General features: G+C 43.7%; 1 protein-coding gene across 2 annotated transcripts in view; it reads left to right on the top strand.

Annotated features, from left to right (window-relative positions):
* Positions 1-764: 764 nt before the first annotated feature.
* The window catches only part of MUC16 (mucin 16, cell surface associated), a 63,051-nt gene continuing 39,423 nt past the window's right edge, over positions 765-24,392 (top strand). The window contains exons 1-14 of one of the 2 annotated variants that reach the window (XM_081504406.1): positions 765-934; positions 1,362-3,080; positions 4,794-4,918; positions 5,012-5,079; positions 8,633-8,805; positions 11,602-11,637; positions 11,859-11,924; positions 14,807-14,937; positions 15,034-15,101; positions 16,202-16,374; positions 19,428-19,463; positions 20,115-20,180; positions 23,039-23,163; positions 23,246-23,313. In XM_081504406.1, the coding sequence (XP_081360532.1) occupies positions 1,373-3,080; positions 4,794-4,918; positions 5,012-5,079; positions 8,633-8,805; positions 11,602-11,637; positions 11,859-11,924; positions 14,807-14,937; positions 15,034-15,101; positions 16,202-16,374; positions 19,428-19,463; positions 20,115-20,180; positions 23,039-23,163; positions 23,246-23,313 (2,843 nt within the window). In that variant the 5' untranslated portion in view covers positions 765-934; positions 1,362-1,372. Of the gene's footprint in view, positions 935-1,361; positions 3,081-4,793; positions 4,919-5,011; positions 5,080-8,632; positions 8,806-11,601; positions 11,638-11,858; positions 11,925-14,806; positions 14,938-15,033; positions 15,102-16,201; positions 16,375-19,427; positions 19,464-20,114; positions 20,181-23,038; positions 23,164-23,245; positions 23,314-24,392 lie in introns of those variants that run through there. The other variant, XM_081504407.1, reaches the window with a different exon arrangement.

Raw genomic sequence — 24,392 nt, 5'->3', positions numbered from 1 at the left:
TGCTCCTATTTCTAGAACAACTCCAAGTTTTCCTCATAGTAAATCAGACATCACACCTTCAATGGCTACAAGTTCTGAGGAAGAAGCCATTTCAGCCATTACAACTACAACTATCTCCCCGAGTGTACCAGATGTTATGACTTCTCTGATCACTAGTTCTAGGGCAGAGATCAGTACAACTTTTAGAACTATGACTGATTCTACACACAAACCAGAGGCAACAGCCTTAGCAGTCACCCACTCTGGGACAAAAACAAATTCAGCTATTCTAACTATGACTGTTTCCCCTGGGAAGCCAAATACAACAGTCTCACTGGTCACCCATTCTGAAGAGACCAGCCACACTGTTCCAAGGACAACCTCCAGTGTTTCCCAGAGTGAATCAGACTCCATGCCCTCAGTGACTACCAGTCCTGTTGCAGAAGTCAGTTCAGCTGTCCCACCTACAACTGTCTCATCTGGTGTACCAGGAATGGTGACTTCACTGGTTACTAGTTCCACAGCAGAGACCAGTACAGCTTTTCCAACTCTGACTGATTCCATGAACAAACCAAAGACAACAGCCTCAGGAGTCACTCACACAGAAACAAGTTCAGCTACTCTAACTATGACTGTTTCCCATGGGAAGCCAGATACAACAGTCTCACTGGTCACCCATCCTGAAGAGACCAGCCCAACTGTTCCCAGGACAACCTCCAATGTTTCCCAGAGTGCATCAAACACCACACCCTCAATGACTACCAGTCCTGCAGCAGAAGTCAGTTCAGCTGTCCCAGCTATGACTGTCTCACCCAGTATACCAGGAATGGTGACCTCACTGGTTGCCAGTTCTGAGGCAGAGACCAGTACCACTTTTCCAACTCTGACTGATTCCTTATATGAACCAAAGACCACAACCTCATGGGTCACCCATTCTGAGACAAAAGCCAGTTCAGCTGTTCCAACTTTTCCAATTCTGACTGATCCTACTCACAAACCAGAGACAACAGCCTCAGAGGTCACCCATTCTGGGAAAGAAACAAGTTCAGCTGTTCCAACTATGACTGTTTCCCATGGGAAGTCAGATACAACAGTCTCACTGGTCACCCATCCTGAAGAGACCAGCCCAACTGTTCCCAGGACAACCCCCAGTGTTTCCCATAGTGAATCAAGCACAACACCCTCAACAAACACTAGTCCTGAGGCAGAAACCAGTTCAACTGTCCCAGCTACAACTGTCTCACTTGGTGTACCAGGGCTGGTGACCTCAATGGTTACCAGTTCCATGGCAGAGACCAGTATAGTTTTTCCAACTCTGACTGATTCCATGAACAAACCAGAGACAATAGCCTCAGGGGTCACTGACACAGAAACAAGTTCAGCTGTTCCAACTATGGCTGTTTCCCATGGGAAGCCAGATACAACAGTCTCACTGGTTACTCATCCTGAAGAGACCAGCCCAACTGTTCCCAGGACAACCTCCAATATTTCCCAGAGTGAATCAGATGCCATACCCTCAACAGCCACCAGTCCTAGGGCAGAAACCAGTCCAGCTGTCCCAGCTACAACTGTCTCACCTGGTGTGCCAGGGATGGTGACTTCACTGGTTACCAGTTCTGGGACAGAGACCAGTACAGCTTTTCCAGCTCTGACTGATTCCCTACATGAATCAGAGACCACAACCTCATGGGTCACCCATTCTGAGACAAAAGCCAGTTCAACTGTTGAAGCTATGACTGTTTCTGCTGGGAAGCCAGATACAACAGTCTCACTGGTCACCCATCCTGAAGAAACCAGCCCAACTGTTCCCAGGACAACCTCCAAAATTTTCCAGAGTGAATCAGACACCACACCTTCAACAGCCACCAGTCCTGGGACAGAAACCAGTTCAACTGTCCCAGCTACAACTGTCTCACCTGGTGTATCAGGGCTGGTGACTTCGCTGGTTACCAATTCTGTGACAGAGATCAGTACAACTTTTCCAACTCAGACTAATTCCACACTGAAACCAGAGACTACAGCCTCAGGGGTCACCCACACTGAAACAAGTTCAGCTGTTCAAATTCTGATTGTTTCTCGTGGAAAGCCAGATACAACAGTCTCACTTGTCACCCATCCTGAAGAGACCAGTCCAACTGTTTCCAGGACAACCCCCAGTGTTTCCCATAGTGAATCTGACACCACACCCTCAACGGCCACCAGACCTGGGACAGAAACCAGTTCAGCTGTCCCAGCTACAACTGTCTCCCCTAGTTTACCAGATACAGTGAACTCTGAGACAGACACCACTATGGCTATTCTACCTCTGACTCTTTCTCCTGGTGAACCAGCAACCACAGCCACCTCTTCCAGTGCAGAGACGAGCACCAATTCTCCTGCATCAACTGTTATTCCTCATTTACCAGAAACCACAGCCTCACCACCCATCTTGCCTGAGTTGGAGACTAGTACAGCTCTTACATCTCAGACTGTTTCTCTCAGTCCACCAGAAACATTCTCTCTCTTCACCATACCTGTGACCATGACAGCCAGAGTTGATCTAAATCCAACCGTTTCACTTGGTGTTACTGCAGAAACAGCCTCAGTCTCCACTGAGGAGACAGAACTCAGCACAACTATTGCAATGTCAGCTATTTTCCATGGTTTACCAGAGACCACAGGTTTACTGGCCACCAGTCCTGAAGCCAAGGCCAGTACAAGCCTCCCTGCTCTGACTCTTTCCCCTGGTGGTCTTGGGCCTTCCAGGACCCCTGCAACAACCATTGAGCTTTATACTGTAACTTCTGGGAACACAGAAACCTCACCACCTGCAACCTCAGTTGAACTCTCAGAATTTCCCAAAACTGTGACAGGGGACACTGTGACCTTGAGATCATCAGAGACCACAACGCGACCTAAAACCAGTCATGTGGAAGGATTAAGTACAACCACTATCCTGAAAACCACCACTGTTGAGACCACCCATCTAGCTGCCACAGGTTCGGGCCCCACTGTGGCCGAGACCACAACCACCTTCAACACACTGGCTGGAAATCCTTTTGCCCATGTGACCACACCTGGAACATCTACCTTGGCCTCTGTGACTGTGACTTCAGGAACAAGTAAGAATAGTGTTTTTATTGTGATAAAATATAATATATATGAAATAATATATATATATAATATATACATATATATATATGAAATAATTGGAGTATTATTACCCACTCCAGTATTCTTGCCTGGAAAATCCCATGGGCAGAGGAGCCTGGCAGACTACAGTCCATAGAGTCACAAAGAGTTGGACACGACTAAGCAACTGGGCATATATAAAATAGTATATACATTTACCAATCATATGTAAATGGATAATTCAGCAGCATGAGTTACATTGACACTGTTGTGCAAACATTTCTTCTACCTGTTTTCAAAATTTTTTATCACCCTGAATATGGTCTGTGAACTCATTAGGCAAAAATTCCCCCTTTCCCACTCCTTCCAGCCCATGGTAACATCTAATCTATTCATGGTCTATATGAATTTGCCTATTATAGGTATTTCATGTAAGAGGGATCATACAATGTATGTTTCCTTTTGTGTCTGGCTTATTTTGTTTAGCATGATATCTTCAAGGTTCATCCATGTTGTAGTGTTTATCAGAACTTCATTCCTGTTTGTTGTTGCTGTTTTAGTCACTAAGCCATGTCAGATTCTTTTGAGACCCCATGGACTGTAGCACTCCAGGCTCCTCTTTCCATGAAATTTTCCAGGCAAGAATATTGGAGTGGGTTGACATTTCCTTCTCCAGGGATCTTCTTGACCCAAGGATTGAACTCGCATCTTCTTCATTGGCAGGCAGATTCTTTACCACTGAGCCACCAGATGAATAATATTCCATTTGTATGGATGGACCACATTTTGTCCAGCCATCTGTTGGACACTCAAGCTGCGTTCATCTTTTGGCTATGATGAATAATGCTGCTATGAACTTGGGTGTGCACTGATTTGTCTGAGTCCCTCTTTCCATTCCCTTTGGGTATACACCTAGAATAGAAATTGTTAAGTCGTTTGGTGAATTAGCTTGTTAGGGCTGCCTTCACAAAGTACAACAAACTGAGTGGCTTAAGCAGCAGAAATTTATTGTCTCACAGTTCTGGAGGCTGGAGGGGGACCCTAGGAGAATGCACAAAACATGAGCTGTGGAATTAACCCATCTTGGGTGGGGAGGGAGTTAGGATATTTATCCACCAACTCCCAAGAATCATTGCTACAGGGATGCTCCCTGGGCCTAAGTTCCCTAAGACAAAGACATGCAGGTACTGGTACGTGCTGAAATGGTAAGAGCAAAGGGGAGGCGGAAATAAGGTGATTAATTCTGCATCCCAAGAACCTACATATTGTTGCTGTTGCTTTTGTAGTCACTAAGTCATGTCCGACTCTTCGCGACAACATAGACTATAGCCCACCAGTCTCCTCTGTCCATGAGATTTCCCAGGCAAGAATACTGGAGTGGGTTGCCATATCCTCCTCCAGGGAATCTTCCTGACCCAGGGATTGAACCTATGTCTCCTGCATTGGCAGGCAGGTTCTTTACCACTGAGCCACTAGGGATGCCCTAAGAATCCACGTAATCCCAAGCAAACTGGGATGGTTGGTCAGCTGATATGGGAGGGTCTTGGACAAGGACTGCTGCATGAGGTGTCTCAGGTGGGACAGCCTATGCCAGACCCTCATTTGGGCAATGGAGTTAAGGTGTGTCCTCAGAGCCTTAGCTCCCACCCTCAGCCCAGGCTTGACTCAGGACTGGCCTCATTTTACTTTCCCTGCCATTGCAGCTGCAGTTCCTTTCTTGATGCCTTTTACTGTCAACTTCACCATCACTAACCTGCACTACACAGAGGACCTGGGAAACTCGGACTCTAAGATATTCAAAGCCACTGAGAGACACCTGCAGCTGCTGGTGAGAGACCCGCACCAAAGCCCACCTTGCCTCGACCTCCCAACACCCTGCTCTCTTGTTCCCTCTCACTCATCTCCCTCTCATTCTTCCCAGCTCAGGCCTTTGTTCAGAGACAGCAGCATTGGTTCCCGGTACTCCGGCTGTAGACTGACCTTGCTCAGGTGAGATGTCTTCCAAAACCACTTCCCAGGGAACTAAGATCCCACATGCTACGTGGCATGGCCAGAAGATTAAAAAAGAAGAAGAAGGAGGAGTGAATAATAGCCATATTTCTCCTACCCCCAACCCCCGCCAAAAGAAAAGCATAATGAGGAAGGGGTCATTGTTTCTATTTTTCCACAATATTACTGTCTGGCTTTAGTGGAAGACACAGCAGAATATATGCTTCTGCATTCCATATTTTACAATATTTCACCTTGTGGCCTCTGGAGAAAAAAATACCATTGTATACACTTGGAAGAGTAAAAGTGAAAATAATATGTTAGTATTACTATGAAAATATTTTTCACTTGGTGGATGCCCTGTAAGGTTGAGGAACTCTAGAGGTGTCTGGGCTGCACTTCGAGAACTACTGTACTATGCTATAGGGACATGTGATGGGAATACGTTGGAGAGCATGGATAATAGCAAGCCGAATTCCCAGACAAGAGAGGAATAGGATCTTTCCTCCTTTCTGAAAAAGCTGCTGCTTTGGGTGAATCACCGTAGGGTCAGCTTAAATTCAAGACAAAGATATTTTTTCCCTTTATTTATTTATTTAAAATATGTTTTCATGGAACTAGTTCTTTTTATATGTAACATTTTTAAATTGGAGTATAATTGCTTTTGGAGTAGGAAATGGCAACCCACTCCAGTATTCTTGCCTAGAATATTCCAGGGACAGAGGGGCCTGGCAGGTTCGCAAAGAGTCAGACACGAATGAAACAATTTAGCATGCACACATGCACGAGCAACTCAACACATAATTGCTTTACAATACTGTGTTAGTTTCTGCTGTACAGCAAAGTGAATCAGGTATATGTATACATCTATCCCCTCCCTCTAGGGCCTCCCTCCCACCCCCACCCCCATCCCACCCCTCTAGGTTGTCACAGAACACCAAGCTGAGCTCCCTGTGATATACAGTAGCTTCCCACTAGCTATCTGTTTTACACATGGTAGTGTATACATCAGAGAAGGCAATGGCACCCCACTCCAATGTTCTTGCCTGGAGAACCCCAGGGATGGCGGAGCCTGGTGGGCTGCCATCTATGGGGTCGCACAGAGTCAGACACGACTGAAGTGACTTAGCAGCAGCAGCAGCAGTGTATACATGTCAGTGCTATGCTCTCCATTCATCCTACCCTCCTCTTTCTCCCCTATGTCCGCATGTCCTTTCTCTACATATGCATCTCTATTCCTCCCCTGCAAATAGGTTCATCTATGCCATTTTTCTAAATTCCATATATTAAATTCCCTGCATTAATATATGATAATTTGTTTTTCTCTTTCTGACTTACTTCACTCTACATGACAGACTCTAGGTCCATCCACATGACTACAAATGATCCAATTTTGTTCCTTTTTATGACTGAGTAATATTTCATTGTTTCTATGTACCACATCTTCATTATCCATTCATCTGTCGATGGACATCTAAGTTGCTTCCATAAGACAAAGACATTAAAATATTTTTGAACCATCTTTCCCTTTATTTCTTAACTCATTTTCTCTGTTTTTCTCCAAACTTGGTTGCCCACCCAACATGTGTTCCCAAAGAGGTGACCTCAGCCTTTGGATTTGCCCATGTGAAAATACCCCCCCCCCTTTCAGGCTCCATGAAGATTGTTACACAATGTCACAGCCAGCCATGGGGTGATTCATTCACATTCTCCAAGGTCTGTAATCCTCTTGGGTTTCCCTTCCACATGCTGTTGTTGTTCAGTTGGTAAGTCATGTCCAACTCTTTGGGACCCCATGGACTACAGTACGCTAGGCTCCTCTGTCCTTCAGTATCTCCTGGAGTTTTCTCAGATTTATGTCCATTGAGTCACTGATGCTATCTAACCACCTCAACCTCTGCTGTCCCCTTCTCCTCCTGCCTTCAATCTTTCCCAGCATCAGGGTCTTTTTCCAATGAGTCTGCTCTTCACATCAGGTGGTCAAAGTATTGGAACTCTGGCATCTGTCCTCCCAATGAATATTCAAGGTTGGTTTCCTTTAGAATTAACTGGTTTGATCACCTTGCAGTCCAAGGGACTCTCAGGAGTCTTTTTCAGCACCACAATCCCACATGCTCCCTGTCCTAGGAATCTCTGTTGTCCTCCCTAAGATCTTTACAACCCCAAGGCCCAACCAGGACTCAATGGTTACTGGAGTGGTCACTATCTGTATTTACCTTCATGAGTAGACAGGGAGTATACTAGGGGTTAGTAGGTGAAACAATGAGCTTGAATCAATTAATAAAAAGAATGAGGATAATATTACTGAGCCATAAAAAGGAACAAAATTGGGTCATTTGCAGACATGTGGATGGACCTTGAGAGCATCATACAGAGCGAATAAGTCATAAAGAGAAAAGCAAATATCATAAATTAACACATACGTGGAATCTAGAAAAATGGTATAGATGATTTTATTTGCAAAGCAGAAATACAGACACTGATATAAAGAACAAATAAATGGATACCAAGACAGAAGGAGGGATGGAAGGAATTGAAAGATTCTGATTGACATATATACACTACTGATTTACTATGTATAAAATAGACAACTGATGGGAACATACTGTATAGCACAGGGAACTCTACTTAATGCACTCTGGTGACCTGAATGAGAAGGAAGTCCAAAAGGGAGGGTGCATATGTAAACATATGGCTAATTCACTTTTCTCTCAGTAGAAACTAACAAACGTTGTAAAGCAGCTATACTCCAATAAAAATTAATTTAAAAAATTAAAACTTAAAAAAAAGAATGGGGATGAAAAGAAGAAATTGAGCTAAGGAGTAGCCCTGCAGAGTATTGCACTTAGGAGCTGGAGGGATCTGGAGCCCCACATAAGGTGGAAAAAGATGTGTTTGAAAAAGCAGATGAAACCCAGGGGAGAGTGCTGACCTAGGGACTTCCCTGGTGGTCCAGTGGCTAAAACTCCATACTCCCAATGCAGGGGAGCTGGGTTCCATCCCTGGTCAGGGAACTAGAGCCCACACATGTTTCAATGAAGACCTGGCACAGCCAAAACAATAAAATAAAACAAATCAATATTTTTTTAAAAAACAGCGAAGTGATCTTAAAAAGGGTAAAAATTAACTTATCTACAAAATGAAAATAGAGTTACAGATGTAGAGAACAAACTTATGGTTACCAGCAGGTAAGGTGCAGGGAGGGATAAATTGGGAGATTGGGACTGATATATACACACTACTCTATATAAAACAGATAACTCATTTATATAGATAACTAAGGACCTACTCTATACCACAGGGAACTCTACTCAATACTCTGTAATGGCCTAGGTCTATATGGGAAAAGAATCTTAAAAAGAGTGGATACATGTCTAACTAATTCACTTTGCTGTACAGCAGAAACTAACACAACATTGTAAATCAACTATCCTCCAATAAGAATTTTTTAAAAATAAAAACCAAGGAGTGCAATTGAAGGGGAAGCACTGTTAAGAGCATCCTGCCCTTAAGTGTCCTTCATGTTCCTGTTCCTGTGTCCCTTCTTCCCCAGGGCCGATAAGGATGAAAGAAGCACCAGGATGGATGCGATCTGCACCTACCGCTCAGATCCCACAGGCTTCAGGCTGGACACGGAACGTCTGTATTGGGAACTAAGCCAGCAGACCCAGGGTGTCACTCGGCTGGACCACTACACCCTGGACAGGAACAGTCTCTATGTCAATGGTGAGTAGCTCTGCGCTAGCTGGGGTCTCATCCTGCTCCCCGGATAGGGTCTCCTTGCAGTGTGATTGCTCTGTACTCACTTTCATAGTTCTGGAACAACCTAGAATTTCCATAGGGACTCAGTTCTCTCCCCTCAGAACAACTTAAAAGGAACTTTTCAGGTCTGGAAATAAAGGTTCCCTCCAAAGTCGTCTTCATTCCAATGACCTTTCACAGAAGCCCAAATGGAACATGCAGACATCTAGGAAGAAAACAAGCCCGTGGCGGTCACTGGGGTTAACTCTTCCCTGAGAAACAATGAGTTTACAATGCAGTGACTAATCCTCACGTTTTTATTTTCCCAGTAACAGTTTGTGGTCCTTTACTCACTCCAAGGGCCTGCTGGAACTACACCCCACCCAAGAAACAAAAAACGAAGCTGTTAGTAATGTTTTTAGCAACAAATTCCTTTGCAATTTTGCTCTTAGCAACAATATCTACAATAACACTTGTACTAAAGGCTAGTATTTATTGAGGGACCCATGTTCTAGAGCATTATATGTATTATGCCTTGGTAATCCTGCCTAACATGGAATTTTATGTATATTTGGAGTTTTATGTATATTTTTGAAGTTTTATGTATATTTTACAGAGGAACAAACAAGGCTCAGGAAGAGAAATCCATTTTTCCAAGACCAGATGGACTAATACAAGTGGTAGAATTGGGACTCAAACCTAAATTGACTCTAAAATCTAAGCCTGCCTGATTACTAGGCTACACTGCAGACTAACCCAGCTAAATACCAAGCCTCAAATATTAGGATGGAAAAGCATATTAAAGGACTTCTAGGGACTTCCCTGGTGATCCGGTGGCTAAGACTCCCAACACAGGGGACCAAGGTTCGATCTCTGGTCAGGGAACTAGATCCCACATGCTGCAATTAAGAGTTCACATGCCACAAGTAAAGACCCCATGTGACACAACTAAGCCCCAACACAGCCAAATAAATAAGTAAATAGAAACAAATATTCAAAAAATAAAGGACCTCTAATATGACAATTTAAACTAATTAATTATGTCCTCACTCTACCACCTTGGACAATTTCTTTCTTCTTGGATTAAAATCTGTTTTGTATTTCAATAGTCCTTAAGAGTTACCTAAAAGCAGTAGTTAACTACTATGGGTTTTGGTGAATTACAGGTCTTGCTTCAGTTAAGCCCTGGTCCTGTCTGTGGCCCTGGGCAAGTCATGACCTCTCTAGAATTTTGTGCATTTTTTAGAATGAAGTTCTTTTTTAAAGTCACCTAAGATTAGTGTGAGGGTCAAATGAGATAAAACCTGAATAACTCAAGTTAACTGGGTGCCATGTGGCCCAGTCTCAGAGAGGAGTTTTATTTCAATAAACCCATTCGAACCATCAAATACAAAATAAGTTTCAATTACATTTCTTGGTTGTTGTTGTTTGTTCTCTAAGTCATTTCCGACTTATTTGCAACTCCATGGACTGTAGCCCACCAGGTTCCTCAGTCCATGGAATTTCCCAGGCAGGAATATTAGAGTGGATTGCCATTTCCTTCTCCAGGGGATCTTTCCTACCCAGGGATCAAACTCATGTCTCCTGCGTAGGTGGACAAATTCTTAACCAGTGAGTCACCAAAGAGGATCCTAGCCATGATCCAGAACCATACTTATTCAAATCCTCTTTCTCCCATTTTCTCTTATTCTCCAACTTTATACTCTCTGGCTGACCCCTAAGTCTCTCTCTCTCTTCCTCTCCCTCACTATCTCAATCCCAACATCACAGAAGTCCAAGAACTATGCTGTTAAAGCTCAAGCTTTGTCTTTGGAGAGTTGGGGAGTGGGAGAAACTCAAAGAGCAAGGACAAAATTATATATCATGGATGAAGAAACACAAATAAGGCTGAAAACACTCACAGGAAATTGTTGTCCTTATTGTTCATTTGATAAAGCCCAAGTGGCTCAGAAGGTAAAGAAGATGCCTGCAATGTGGGAGACCCGAGTTCAGCCCCTGGGTCAGGAAGACCCCCTGGAGAAGGGAATGGCAACCCACTCCATTGAGATAGTGACAGAGAGGAAGAGAGAGAGAGATTTGGGAGTCAGCCAGAGAGTATAAAGTTGGAGAATAAGGGAAAATGGGGGACAGAGGATTTGAATAAGTACGGTTCTGGATCATGGATAGGGTCCTCTTTGGTGGTTCAGTGGTAAAGAATCCATCTACCTATGCAGGAGACATGGGTTCAATCCCTGGGTTGGGAAGATCTCCTGGAGAAGGGAATGGCAACCCACTCCTGTTTTCTTGCTTAGAAAATTCCATGGACAGGTCCATGGGATTGCAAAGAGTTGGACATGACTGAGAGACTAACACATTCATTTGGTGAGGTTGATAATATCCCAGGCAGCTGATAAATTCCCAACAATACTGAGAGTGATCTGATCATTGTTTTCTTTGAGGTTAATGGTTATGAGGATGAAATTAATCAGAAGGACCAGAGTACGAGGCAGTTCACTCACAAAGAGTAACCATCAGGACCTCCCCAGTGGTCAAGTGATTAAGACTCTGCCCTCCCAATGCAGGGGGCACAGGTTTGATCTATAGTCAGGGACCTAAGATCCCACATGCTGCACTGTGTGGCCAAAAATAAAAATTTTTTTAAAAAGAACCATCATTATTTATTGGTGAATCTCAAAGAAAATACTCAGGAAGGTCTGTGAGTTTGTGTTTCTAGTTCAACACTTCACTCCTTTCTTAATGTTCTCTCATCATCTTATGCTTTCTTCCTGCCTCTCCTTGCAGGTTACAACCATCGGTACTGGATCCCCACCACCAGCAGTGAGTAATGAGGGCTCAGATGTTTCCATGACCCTGGGACCCTTCCACCCTAAGCCTGCTCCCTGGGAGGAAGGCACGCCCCATTCCCCAAATCCTCAGCCCCACAATAGCCTCAGATCAGCAAAAGTCTCAGGTTAAGCCAAGGAACAGATGCAAGTTTCCATCAACCACTGTAGCCTCTCATAGCTTTATGAAAGGCCCCAACAATTTTATTCTTTCAGCTCCAGTGACCTCCACCTTCTCTCTAGGACCTCCAGCACCTCCGACTTCCATCCCCAGCTCTACCGGTAGGAATCTAATCTTTGGATCTCATGAAACTTCAACTTCCATTCAATGGCTGATGGATTCTTGCATGGTCTGGACCTTGATGCCCACACAGCCTCAGTCCATCCCACTTTCTACCCTGCTCCCTAGTCCAGCCTCATTTCTGTTCCTGTAGGGCCCAAACATCTGCCCATCCTTACTGTTCTTGGAACTCATCTGTGCTTGGTTCTTCCTTGTTCTCCGGATCTCATCTCAGCATGTTCTTGCTCAGACACCACCTTCTAGAACATAGCTTTTCCCTAGCTGATCTCTGTTCTATTTCTATGAACAGTTCCTTCCTGGAAATCACTGCTAATCTGTTACCGAGAATGTGGAGAAAAGGGAACCCTTGTACACTGTTAGTGGGAATGTAAATTGATGTAGCCACTGAGCAAAACAGTATGGAGGTTTCTCAAAAAACTAAAAGTAGAACCACTATATGATCCAGCAGTTTAACTATTGGGTATATATAGCCAAAGAAAACAAAAACACTGATTCGAAAAGACACTGCACCCCTAATGTTCCAGAACAGCACTATGTATAATTGTCAAGTTATGAATGCAACCTAAGTGTCCATCAACAGATGAATGAATAAAGATCTGACAACACACACACACACACACCATGGAATACTACTCCATCTTAAAAAAGAATGAAATTTTTCCATTTGTTAGCAACCTGGATGGACTTGAAGGGCATTATGCTTAGTAAAATAAATCAGACAGAGAAAGACAAGTACTGTATGATATCACTTATATGTGGAATTTAAAAAAATACAACAAACTAGTTTATATAACAAAAAAGAAGCTGACTCACAGGTATAGAGAACAAAGTAGTAGTTATCAGTGGGAGTTGGGGAAGGGCGATACAGAGGTGGAGTGGCGGAGATACAAACTATTGGGTGTAAGATAGATTCAAGGATGTATTGTACAACACAGGGAATGTAGCCAATATTCTGTAATAGCTGTAAATGGAAATAGTTGCAAATTTAAAACTGTATAAAATTTTTTAACTCATTCAAAAAAATTTTAATAAGTGGAGACTTGTCAATGAAATATATAAGATGAACTTTTTTTCAGTTTTTATTAGGATATGTTGTGTTAGTTTCAGGTGTACAGCAAAGTTCTACATATATCTATATCCACTCTTTTTTTAGATTCTTTTCCCGTATAGACCATGTAATGACCCATATAGGTCATTAGAGAGTGCTGAGTTCCCTGTGATATACAGTAGGTCCTTATTTGTGATCTATTTTATATATAGTAGTGTATATATGGCAATTTCAATCTCCCAGTTTATTTCTCCCTCCCTCCTTCCCCCTCTGGTAACCATAAGTTAGGATTAATAGAATATATATAATGCACATTTTAAGAAGTTACTGCTATTTTGATTTTCTTGACTTTTTTCAAGTATTTGTGGCCTAAAGCTTGAGCTCAAAAGGTCGTGGTACCTCCTGTTCCTGCAAAATTGCTCACAGCATGTTAGCCCTTTGGACACTCTGGGTTAAGAGAGTTGAGGTTCCCTTTCTTTTTTTCTTTTTTTTTTGTAAGTCCAAGGCTGCTTTTATTCTTGAAATTTTCACTAATGTGTTTTTATAAATTTTAGAAAGTGGCAAAAATTGAGCAAATACATGTTTAGTATTATCATGAAAATGGTTTGACCTTGTAGACCCTCAAAGGAACTTTGGGGTCCTCAGATACTTTGTGAATCATTTCTGTGACAGTGATGATCTTCTTGGTTGATTAATAGCATTACGGATAGCCTATTATATACTTCATCTTCACCTTACTTGTTTTTCTTTTTTTTTTTTTTTTAATAAATTTATTTATTTTAGTTGGGGGCTAATTACTTTACAATATTGTAATAGTTTTTGCCATACATTGACATGAATCAGCCATGAGTTTACATGTGTTCCCCTTCCTGGATCCCCCACCCACCTCCCTCCCCATCCCATCCCTCTGGGTCATCCCATTGCCCCGGCCCTGAGCCTTTGTCTCATGCATCGAACATGGAATGGTGTTCTGTTTCACATATGATAATATACATGTTTCAATGCTATTCTCCCAGAACGTCCCACCCTCACCTTCTCCCTCAGAGTCCATAAAATTGTTCTATGCATCTGTCTCTTATTCTGTCTCGCATATAGGGTTATCGTTACCATCTTTCAAATTCCACATATATGCATTAGTATACTGTATTGTTTTTCTTTCTGGCTTACTTCACTCTGTATAATGGGCTCCAGTTTCATCCATCTCAGTAGAACCGATTCAAATGTATTTTTTTTAATGGCTGAGTAATATTCCATTGTGTATATGTACCACAGCTTCCTTATCCATTCATCTGCTGATGGACATCTAGGTTGCTTCCATGTCCTGGCTATTGTAAACAGTGCTGCGATGAACATTGGGGTACACGCGTCTCTTTCAATTCTGGTTTCTTCGGTGTGTATGCCCAGCAGTGGGGTTGCTGGATCATATGGCAGTTCTATTCTCAGTTTTTTAAGGAATCTCCACACTGTTCTCCATAGTGGCTGTACTAGTTTGCATTCCCACCAACAGTGTAAGAGGGTTCCCTTTTCTCCACACCCTCTCCAGCATTTATTGCTTGTAGACTTTTGGATAGCAGCCATTCTGACTGGTGTGAAAAGGTTCCCTTTCAAGTTGATGTCACACTTCTAAGACAAAGGTCCCTTCTCCTCCTCTGGCTGACTGAGGAGTGGGAGGGCATCCCAGTGGGCTATCTCAGTCTGACTCACCTACTATACACTATGCCCAGAGAGATGCCACTAGTCCCCCCACACACACACACTCCTTGAACAGCTCAGACCTAAGACTGACAGTTCTCCTCTCTCTCTTTCTCCCTCCAGTTGCAGACACCGGCCCAGCCCTGGTGCCGTTCACCCTTAATTTCACCATCACCAACCTGTTCTATACCCCAGACATGGGGCACCGAGGATCCGAGAAGTTCAACTTCACTGAGAAGGTTCTGAATCACCTGGTAAGAGCCCTGCAGTCCCTGCACTGGCCTGCCTCGTCCTCACCCCACCTAGCACCTCGGCTCCTCCCACTCATCTCCCTCTCACCTCCTCCTCAGCTTGGTCCTCTGCTCAAGAACACCAGTGTCGGCCCACTCTACTCTAACTGCAGACTGACCCTGCTCAGGTAAGGCAAGGCTCCTCGCGCCCCCCCCCCCGCCCCAGAACCTGAAGGGCTGTACTGTTACAGGCCAGCTCACCTGGAGGGGAAGACCTGTGGTTTATGATGTGGTGGGGCCGCTGTTGTTTAGTCGCTCAATCATATCCAACTCTTTGAGACACCATGGACAGTAACCCACCAGGCCCCTCTGTCCATGGGAGTCTCCAGGCAAGAACACTGGAATGGGGAATGGGTTGCCATTTCCTCCCCCAGGGGCTCTTCCCAACCAAGGGATCAAATCTGTACCTCCTCTGTCTCCTGCATTGGCAGGAGGATTCATTAAGAAAGAGACTCTTACCCACCAGGGTTCTTGTCCTTCTTAATAGAAATTGATCAGATGCCAGACAGGAAATTCAGGCAAGGCTTTATTGGAGTTCCCACTGAAGCAGTGGGGGAGTGAGAACAAGCAACAGTTCCCTTGTCTGTTTGCTCCCTGAGGGGTAGAGCAAACCGGTCCCTTATATGTGGTGAGGATAGGGGTGCTTCCAGGGGTCAGGCCAGAGGGGTGACTTGGTGGTCTGCCCACCCGTTTGGTGGTGCTGTGTGCAAGATGCATGTGTAGTACCCTATTTTTGCTCCCAGACCCCTGTTTTTGTTAAGTGGCAGTTGGTTGTTTTTTTTTGTTCTCTTTGTATTATGTTGTCCATAATTTGCCCCAACAGCTGGGGCAGTGGCAGTGGTAAAGAATCTGCCTGCCAATGTAGGAGATGCAAGAAATGTGGGTTCAATCCCTGGGTCAAGAAGATCCCCTGAAGAAGGAAATGACAACCACACCCGTATTCTTGCCTGGGAAATACCATGAACAGAGGAGCCTGGCAGGCTACAATCCATGGGGTCACAGATAGTCAGACACAACTGAGCAACTGAGCACACGTGCACATACACTCAGTTATTCTTAGCCCATTATATTTTCTTCATATTTTGTTGCTGGAGGACACATTTGTCCAAGAGCAAGCCCTGCATCAAAGAGTCTTACATCCCAGGTCCCAGCCTATTTCAAGATGAACAAAGTATGTAACTCACCCACATCTCTGAATGCCCCTATTCCTCTGCTCCTGCCACCCTAGGGCTGAAAAGGATGGAGCAGCAACTGGAGTGGATGCCATCTGCACCTACCATCCTGACCCCACGCGTCCTGGGCTGGACAGAGAAAAGTTGTACCGGGAGCTGAGTCAGCTGACTCATGGTGTCACCAGGATGGGCTACTACACTCTGGACAGTAACAGCCTCTATGTCAATGGTGAGTGTCCGTGTTGCAGCCAGGGTCTCCTACAGTCCCATGTCTCTCTATACCAATAGTTCTCGACCTGGGAAGATTCTGCATCCCAGGGGATATTTGACAATGTCTGGAGACGTTTTCAAGTCATCACTGGAGGGGTGCTAGTGACATCTAGTGGTTAGAGGCCAGAAGTGCTACTAAACATTTCTTGTTCAGTTGCTAAGTCGTGTCTGACTCTTCTCAACCCCATGGACTGCTGCATGCCAGGCTTTCCTGTCCATCACCATCTTCTGGAGTTTGCTCAAGTTCATGTCCATTGAATCAGTGATGCCATCCAACCATCTCATTCTCTGTCGCCCTCTTCTCCTTCTGCCTTCAATCTTTCCCAGCATCAGGGTCTTACTAAACATCCCACAATGCAAAAGGCAGCCTCCCCACCATGAAGAACTCTCTAGACCAGTGGTCCTCAGCCTTTTTGACATCTGGGACTGGTTTTGTGAAGGAAAATTTTTCCACAAACCGGAGTGGAGGTGGAGGGGGGATTGTTTGGGAATGATTCAAGCACATTACATTTATTGTGTACTTTATTTCTATTAATTGTGATATGTAATGAAATATATACCTGGGCTTCCCAGGTAGCTCAGTGGTAAAGAAGTTTCCTGCCAATGCAGGAGATTCGAGTTTGATTCCTGAGTTGGGAAGGTCCCCTGGAGGAGGAAATAGCAACCCACTCCAGTATTCTTGCCTGGAAAATTCCATGGACAGAGGAGCCTGGTGGGCTACAGTCCATGGGGTTGCAAAGAATAGAACATGATAGAGCATGTACGCACACAACACACCACAACAACATTGGCAACAGTGCCCCACCAAGACTAATAACTGCAACCATAGCTAATTCTTACCAAAAGTTTCTTACGTGCCAGGAATTATGATAAGGACTTTATTTATGTAATCTCATATTAATTTTATCCCAAACTCTGTGACTTATTCCACTCATTTTTACAGACAGCCATCATGCATTCAGGCAGGAAATCATTTGCCCCAGATAATCCATCCATAATGCAAAGGAGAGTCAAGACTCAAACGGAAGGTTAAGTCTAAATTCCAAGTTCTGAACCACAAGGCAACACTGTAGACCATCCAGTGCAAGCCTGTCAGGACAGGAAGAGAGAGGGTTTGATGATCTCTAGCCAACAATCCAACCTGATGCTTGATTAGTTATTTCCCTTCTGTGTCAGCTTGGAAATGTCCTTTATATATCGTTTGGAATATACGTTTTACTGGATTGACAGTAGTACATCCTGTTTGGTGTCTATAGAATGTTTAACTCCAGGATTGGGACTAACTGAAAGCATATTAATAGTATGGAGATTGATGAGTGACAGATCTCTGTTTTATGTGATGCTGGACAAGCCATGTGACCTCTCCAGGCTCTAAGGTCCCATCTACAGAATAGACTAAACACACATGCCACAGAGGATTGTCCTGACAATCAAATGAGATGATCTAGCAACAATCCTGGTAAATCACAGAGCTCCCCTTAGTCCACTCTTCACTCGCATCCCTCAGAGTATCAAAGACATGCAATCCATGATGGAAAGAACATCATAAAAAATTCTCTTCTCGACGCACAGACTTAGAGAATGAACTTACGGTTGCCAGGGCGGGGTCAGAGGATGGGTGAAAGGGACAGCCACGGAGTTTGGGATGGACATATACCCTCTGCTATATTTAAAATGGATAACCAACAGGGACCTACTGTATAGCACAGGGAACTCTGCTCAATGTTACCTTGCAGCCTAGATGGGAGGGGAGTTAGGGGGAGAATGGATCCATGTATATGTATGGCTGAGTCCCTTCACTGCTTGCCTGAAACTATCATAACATTGTTAATCCAACATACTCCAATACAAAATAAAAAGTTAAAAAAATAAAATGCATCATCATTGGGGAAAAAAAGAAAGTCTCTTTTCCCCAGTTTCTTTCAGGCTTCAATCTTTATACCATTCATCTGATCTTTGAATCTATTCTCTTTCTCACTGCCCAACCCCAGATGCAAATTTTCTCTATTTTGAACCACATGCATCTCCTTTCTTCCATCTCATTGTACCTTTATCTCCACATACCACTCTCCCCACCTGCCACAATTTTGTCAATTCTACATCACACACACACACACACTCTCAAAGAAAAAACCAGAAACTAAGCCAGAAATGATCATACTATCATAAAAATTTTGTAGTGCCAGAGAAAGTGAAAGAGCAAGGACAAAATTATCTTTAGAGATTGAGAGAGCATGGATAAGGCTTGGAACACACACTCATTCATAAATTTGTCCCATTATCTTTGTAGTGTTGAGCATTATTTCTGATGCATTCTCGATAGAGCCAGATATTATTAATGTGTTTTAATTTTGGCAATAATTTCTACCGTACAACAAAATGAATCAGCAATACGTATTCATGTATCCCCTCCTTTTTGGACCTCCTTCCCATTCAGGTCACCACAGCACCTTGAGTAGAGTTCTCTGTGCTATAAAGTAGGTTCTTATTAGTTATCTATTTTATACATAGTATCAATAGTGTATACATGTCAATCCCTATCTCCCAATTCCTCCCACTCTGCCTTTCCCCCTTGGTGTCCATACACTGGCTGGATGGCATTACTGACTTAATGGACATGTGTCTGAGCAAACTCTGGGAGATAGTGAAGGACAGGAAAGCCTAACGTGCTGCAGTCTGTGCGGCTGCAAAGAGTCAGACACAACTTAGTGACTGAACAACATCTATACATTTGTTTTCTGTATCTGTATACAGTAGAAGCTAACACAACATTGTAAAGCAACTATATTCCAATAAAAAATTAATTTAAAACACTTTGGCAATAACAATAGTGATGATGTTCATTGTTATTTTCAAAAGACAAGGCACAGAAGGGCACAGAATAAGATGTAACCATTATTGTTTACGTGGATCTCAGAAAATTTGTTAATTTCATTTCTAGGTCTGCCATCCAACTCCTTAACTCTAACCCATCTTAACAGTCCTTCTGTACTCTTTTCTCCCTTTCTGCAGGTTATAACCGTCAGTACTGGATGCCCACCACCAGCAGTGAGTATTTCAAACTGCGCCTCTTCAATGCCCACTGGACCCTTATTCCCCAGAGCACATCTTTCAAGAGAGAAGTTCCCAATGCCTCCTCCCTAAATGCCCAGCCATAGCCTCAGAGCAGCTCCTAACCTACCCAAGTTCTTGTCCTGAGTTGAGATAGAAGCACAGGGACTTCCCTCTTGGTCCAGCGGTCAAGACTTCACCTTCCAGTGTAGAGGGTGTGGGTTTGATTCCTGGTCGGGGAGCCTGCATGCTCACTCAGTTGTGTCGAACTCTTTGTGACCCTGTGGACTGTAGCCCACCAGGCTCCTCTGTCCATGGGATTCTCCAGGTGAGGATACTGGAGTGGGTTGTTTTGCCCTTCTCCAGGGGATCTTCCCAACCCAAGGACTGAACCTGCATCTCCTATGTTTCCGGCACTGGCAAGTGGATTCTTTATCACTGAACCACCTGTAGAAGATCCCATATGCCTCATGACCAAAATACTAAAGCAGAAGCAATATTGTAACAAATTCAATAAAGACTTCAAAAATGGTCCACATCAAAAAAAATATTTTTTTTAAGATAGAAATCCAAATTCCAATGAAAAATTTCTGCTTCTACAATCTGTTCCAGATGGAACTCAATTATTTTCCCCATATTTTTCCTCAGCTCCAGTGACTTCTACATTCTCTCTGGAATCTTCCACATCTCTGTCCCCCATTCTCAGCTCTACAGGTAGGACCTGCTCTCTGGGACCTAGGAAACTTCAACTCTGCACTGTCTGGTCCCTATTGGCCACCCGACCTCATCCTGTCCCACATTTTCTCTCACACTTTCTAAGCTTTGGCCACATCAGAGACTTGTCTGTTCTTCTACTGTCCTAACCTCTGTCTTGCCTTTTTAGCAGCCCTTTCTGGAGATCAGGTATGCCTAGCAACTTATTTAACTTTCACATCTCAGCTTGATCATCACCTTCACCAAAAGACCTTCCAAAATCACTGAAATGATACAGCATTTCTCCTGAATCTGTACCTGGCTGATGGGTTTTTCTCTATCATATCACCTTGAGTATTTCTTTCACGGAGTTTACTCCAGTTTGCTTTATTCAGTCTTTGTGTATTTGTCACCCTGGAGCTTAACATCTGATCAGCATTCACTTTATATTTATTGATTGGATGAATGTAGCAACCTTTCTATAGGTTCGAATTTGTGGATTGTATTTGAACATCCAGAAAATCATTTAGGATCTTAGTCTTGAGTTGATTCTTGCTCCATATCCTCGTCTGAGGGCTCCTGAATCTCCTGGTACAGGGACTTGGTTTATACCATAAAACCTGTCTTACCCCAGCCCTTAAGTTTTTGGGTTTTTTTTTTCACTGCCCTGGATCTTCGTTGCTGCATGCGGGCTTTCTTGCGTTGCAGTGCGCAAGCTTCTCATTGCAATGGCTTCTCTTGTTGCAGAGTAAAAGCTCTAGGTGCATGGGCTCGGGAGTTGTGGCACACAGGCTTAGTTGCTCCAAGGCATGTGGAATCTTCGCAGACCAGGAATTGAACCTGTGTCCCCTACACTGACAGGTGGATTCTTAAACCAGGAAAGTCTCAAGATTTTTTTTTATTTGAGTCTTTGGGTCGTTATCATGCTTACATCATGGCCCAGGATGAGCATTGTTATTCAGTCGCTAAATAGCGTCTGACTCTTTGCAACCCCGTGGAATGCAGCACATCAGGCTTCCCTGTCCTTCACCATCTCCCAGAGTTTACTCAAACTCATGTCCATTGAGTCAGTAATGTCATCCAACCATCTCATCCTCTGTTGCCCACTTCTCCTCCTGCCTTCAATATTTCCCAGCATCAAGGTCTTTTCCAATGAGTCAGCACTTCTCATCAGGTGGCCAAAGTATTGGAGCTTCAGTTTCAGTATCAGTCCTTCCAATGAATATTCAGGAATGATTTCCTTTAAGATTGACTGTTTTGAGTCGCTGCAAGCATCTCCTTGCCGTCCAAGGGACTCTCAGGAGTCTTATCTAGCACCACAGTTTGAAAGCATCAATTCTCCGGTGCTGAGCCTTCTTTATGGTCCAACTTTTACATGACAAAACCATAGCTTTGACTATACAGGTCATGGTGGAGGGTGAGCATCCTTGAACCTTAATCCCATCATGTGAATCCAGAGTTAAGAGATACAAACTAATGGTTTGTAATTTGAATTCTGCCTTCAGGAATTCTGTGTTTTGCAAGTCAAGACACTGCAAACTTTTTACACATTTTAGGTGGGATGCATACTTTCTACTTCCTCACTGCTCCACCCTGATCAACTTAACTGTTTATATAACATGTCTAGTTCCTGCAGCCTTTTGAAAATGTGACATATGCTATAAATCAAGTCACTCCATGATTGAGGCTGTCATTTGTCTCTAGATGTATCCACAATTTGTTGTTCATCTTTGGTGTTCAACAGTTTGATCATGATGCATCTGAGCATGGTTTTCTTTGAGTTTCTCCTCTTTGGGATTTTATAAAATTTCCTGAAACTGAAAATGTATGTTTTAAAGAAGTTTGGGAAAGTTTCAGCCACCATGGCTTCAACTTTTTCACTTTGCTGTACAGCAGAAATTCACACAACATTGTAAATAACTGTACTTCAGCTTGAAACTATTGATTAAAAAAATAAAATAAAAAGCACTCTTCAACGATGGTTATTGACACTGAAGGAGGGGTCTTTTTCATGGGGGGAACAGTCTTGACCATTCAGTAACTGCACATTCTCTCCTGATGAAGTCAGAGACTGTGGGAGGTCTCTGCCGCTGGGGGGTGGTCGAGTGACTTTGCTTCTCTTCCTCCCACAGAAATATCTAATAGCTGTTTATCGACACATCAGGCTGAAAAGAGTTGAGGTTCTTTTTCCAGCTAAAATTATCCTTCCAGTATGGAGGCCCCTCGCCTTCTCTAAGTCTGGCTGGATGCAAGGGTGACATGGGTTGGGTATCTTAAGCCTGACTCACTGGATGCTGAGGCTAAGGTGACAACACTGGACCCACCGTTTATAGCCATCCCAGCCAGAAGTCATAATGAGAGAGTCATTTCCTAGGCAAGTTGATAAGAAGTCCAGGGGTCCCCAAGGAGAGAGGGGTCTGGAATTCTCAAGGAGGAAGAAAGGACAAACTTTTTTTCCTTACATTCCTTAGGATTATATAACAATAATGTGTCCTGCTTGAGGACAGTCTCTGGAAAAAACCTTCTGGCTAATCCTGTTATCTTAAAATGTAAATTATGGGAGTAGGTCTAGTGAGGTCTTTACAACCTCGAGACATTCTTTTGATTCAGTGTAATAACTAATTGGAGAGTATATAACTTCACTGCTAACACTAGCAAGGGGGTACTCTTTCTGCCCCCTTCTGATATCTAGATCAGAAGCTTTCTGTATCTCCTTTATACTTTAATAAAACTTTATTACACAAAAGCTCTGAGCAATCAAGCCTCGTCTCTGGCCCCAGATTGAATTCTTCTCCTCTGGAGGCCAAGAATCCCGATGTCTTTTCGTGGTTCAGCAACAACCTTTCAATAATGAACCTCTCTCTCCCTTTCCACTGCAGGCATGAGCCCTTCTCTGGTACCTTTCACTCTTAACTTCACCATCACCAACCTGCACTACACAGAGGACATGAGTCCCCCAGGATCTGAGCTATTCAGCACCACGGAAAGGATCTTCAATCGCCTGGTGAGAACCCCTCCAGTGCCTACCCATGTCCTGCCCAGACCCTTGGGCATCATATGCTCACTTCCCTTTCTTTCATCCCCAGCTCAAACCCTTGTTCCAGAGTAGCAGTATTGGACTCCTGTATTCTGGCTGCCGACTGACCTTGCTCAGGTGAGAATGCCAGAGTAGACACCTGGGTAATGAGGGGAAGAGGGTGGGGTGATGACCAAAACCTAGACCCTCACATCTTATACCCACTATCCCAGGGACAGCTGACCACCAGCTCTCATCCTGCCTCACACTGTGTTTCTGACCAGAAAATGCAAAATCTTCTTAGATTCTCCTTCCCAGGAGATAGGGTAGAACTTTTCAGAAAGACCTTTCTTATGGAACTCATCAAGGAAACAAATAATCATGTCAGCTTCACCACTAGAGAGCAGTAGTTTTCAACCAAGAGTGATTTCACTCCCAGGGGATATCTGGCAATATCTGGAGACATTTTAAAAATCATTTTACGTATTTATTTCTTTTTGGCTGTGCTGGGTCTTCGTTGTTTTGTGCAGGCTTTTCTGTAGTTGCAGTGAGTGGGGGCTACTCGCTAATGGCGGTGCAAAGGCTTCTCACTGAAGTGGCTTCTCTTGTTGTGGAGCACAGGCTCTATGTGCAAGGGTTTCAGTGGTTGCAGCACTCAGGCTCAGTAGTTATGGCTCTTGGGCACTAGAGCACTGGCTTAGCAGTTGTAGTCCACGGGTTTAGGTGCCCTGCAATAGGTGAAATCTTTCCCAACCAGGGATCAAACCCATGTCCCCTGCATTGGCAGGCAGATTCCTATCCACTGTGCCACCAGGGAAGTCCAAGACATTTTTTTGGTTGTCACAATTCAAGAGTGGAGGTTACTACTGGGGGTATCTAGTGAATGAGGCCAGGGATGCTGCTAAATATCCTACCATGCACAGAACAGTCTCCCAAAGCAAAGAATTACCTGACCTGAAATGTTCATGGTGCCAAAGTTAAGAAAGCTTGCTCTAGAGGGTGCATCGTTATACCTATACATGCAATAAATTATTCAAAAATCTTTGTTAATAATTGTATTTATTTATTTTTGGCTATGCTGGATCTTTGTTGCTGTGTATGGGCTTTCTCTGGTTGTGGCAAGTGGGGGTTACTCTCTAGAGCACAGGCTCAGTAGTTGTGGTGCACGGACTTAGTTGCTTCACGACATGCGCAATCTTACTGTATCAGGGATCAAA

The sequence above is a fragment of the Giraffa tippelskirchi genome, chromosome 6 (genome assembly GCF_054371585.1).
Source record: "Giraffa tippelskirchi isolate mGirTip1 chromosome 6, T2T-mGirTip1v1.2.pri, whole genome shotgun sequence".
In the NCBI taxonomy this organism is placed as follows: Eukaryota; Metazoa; Chordata; class Mammalia; order Artiodactyla; family Giraffidae; genus Giraffa; species Giraffa tippelskirchi.
The sequence above is the reverse complement of the archived record's forward strand: the minus strand, read 5'-3'. Positions and strand labels throughout refer to the sequence as shown.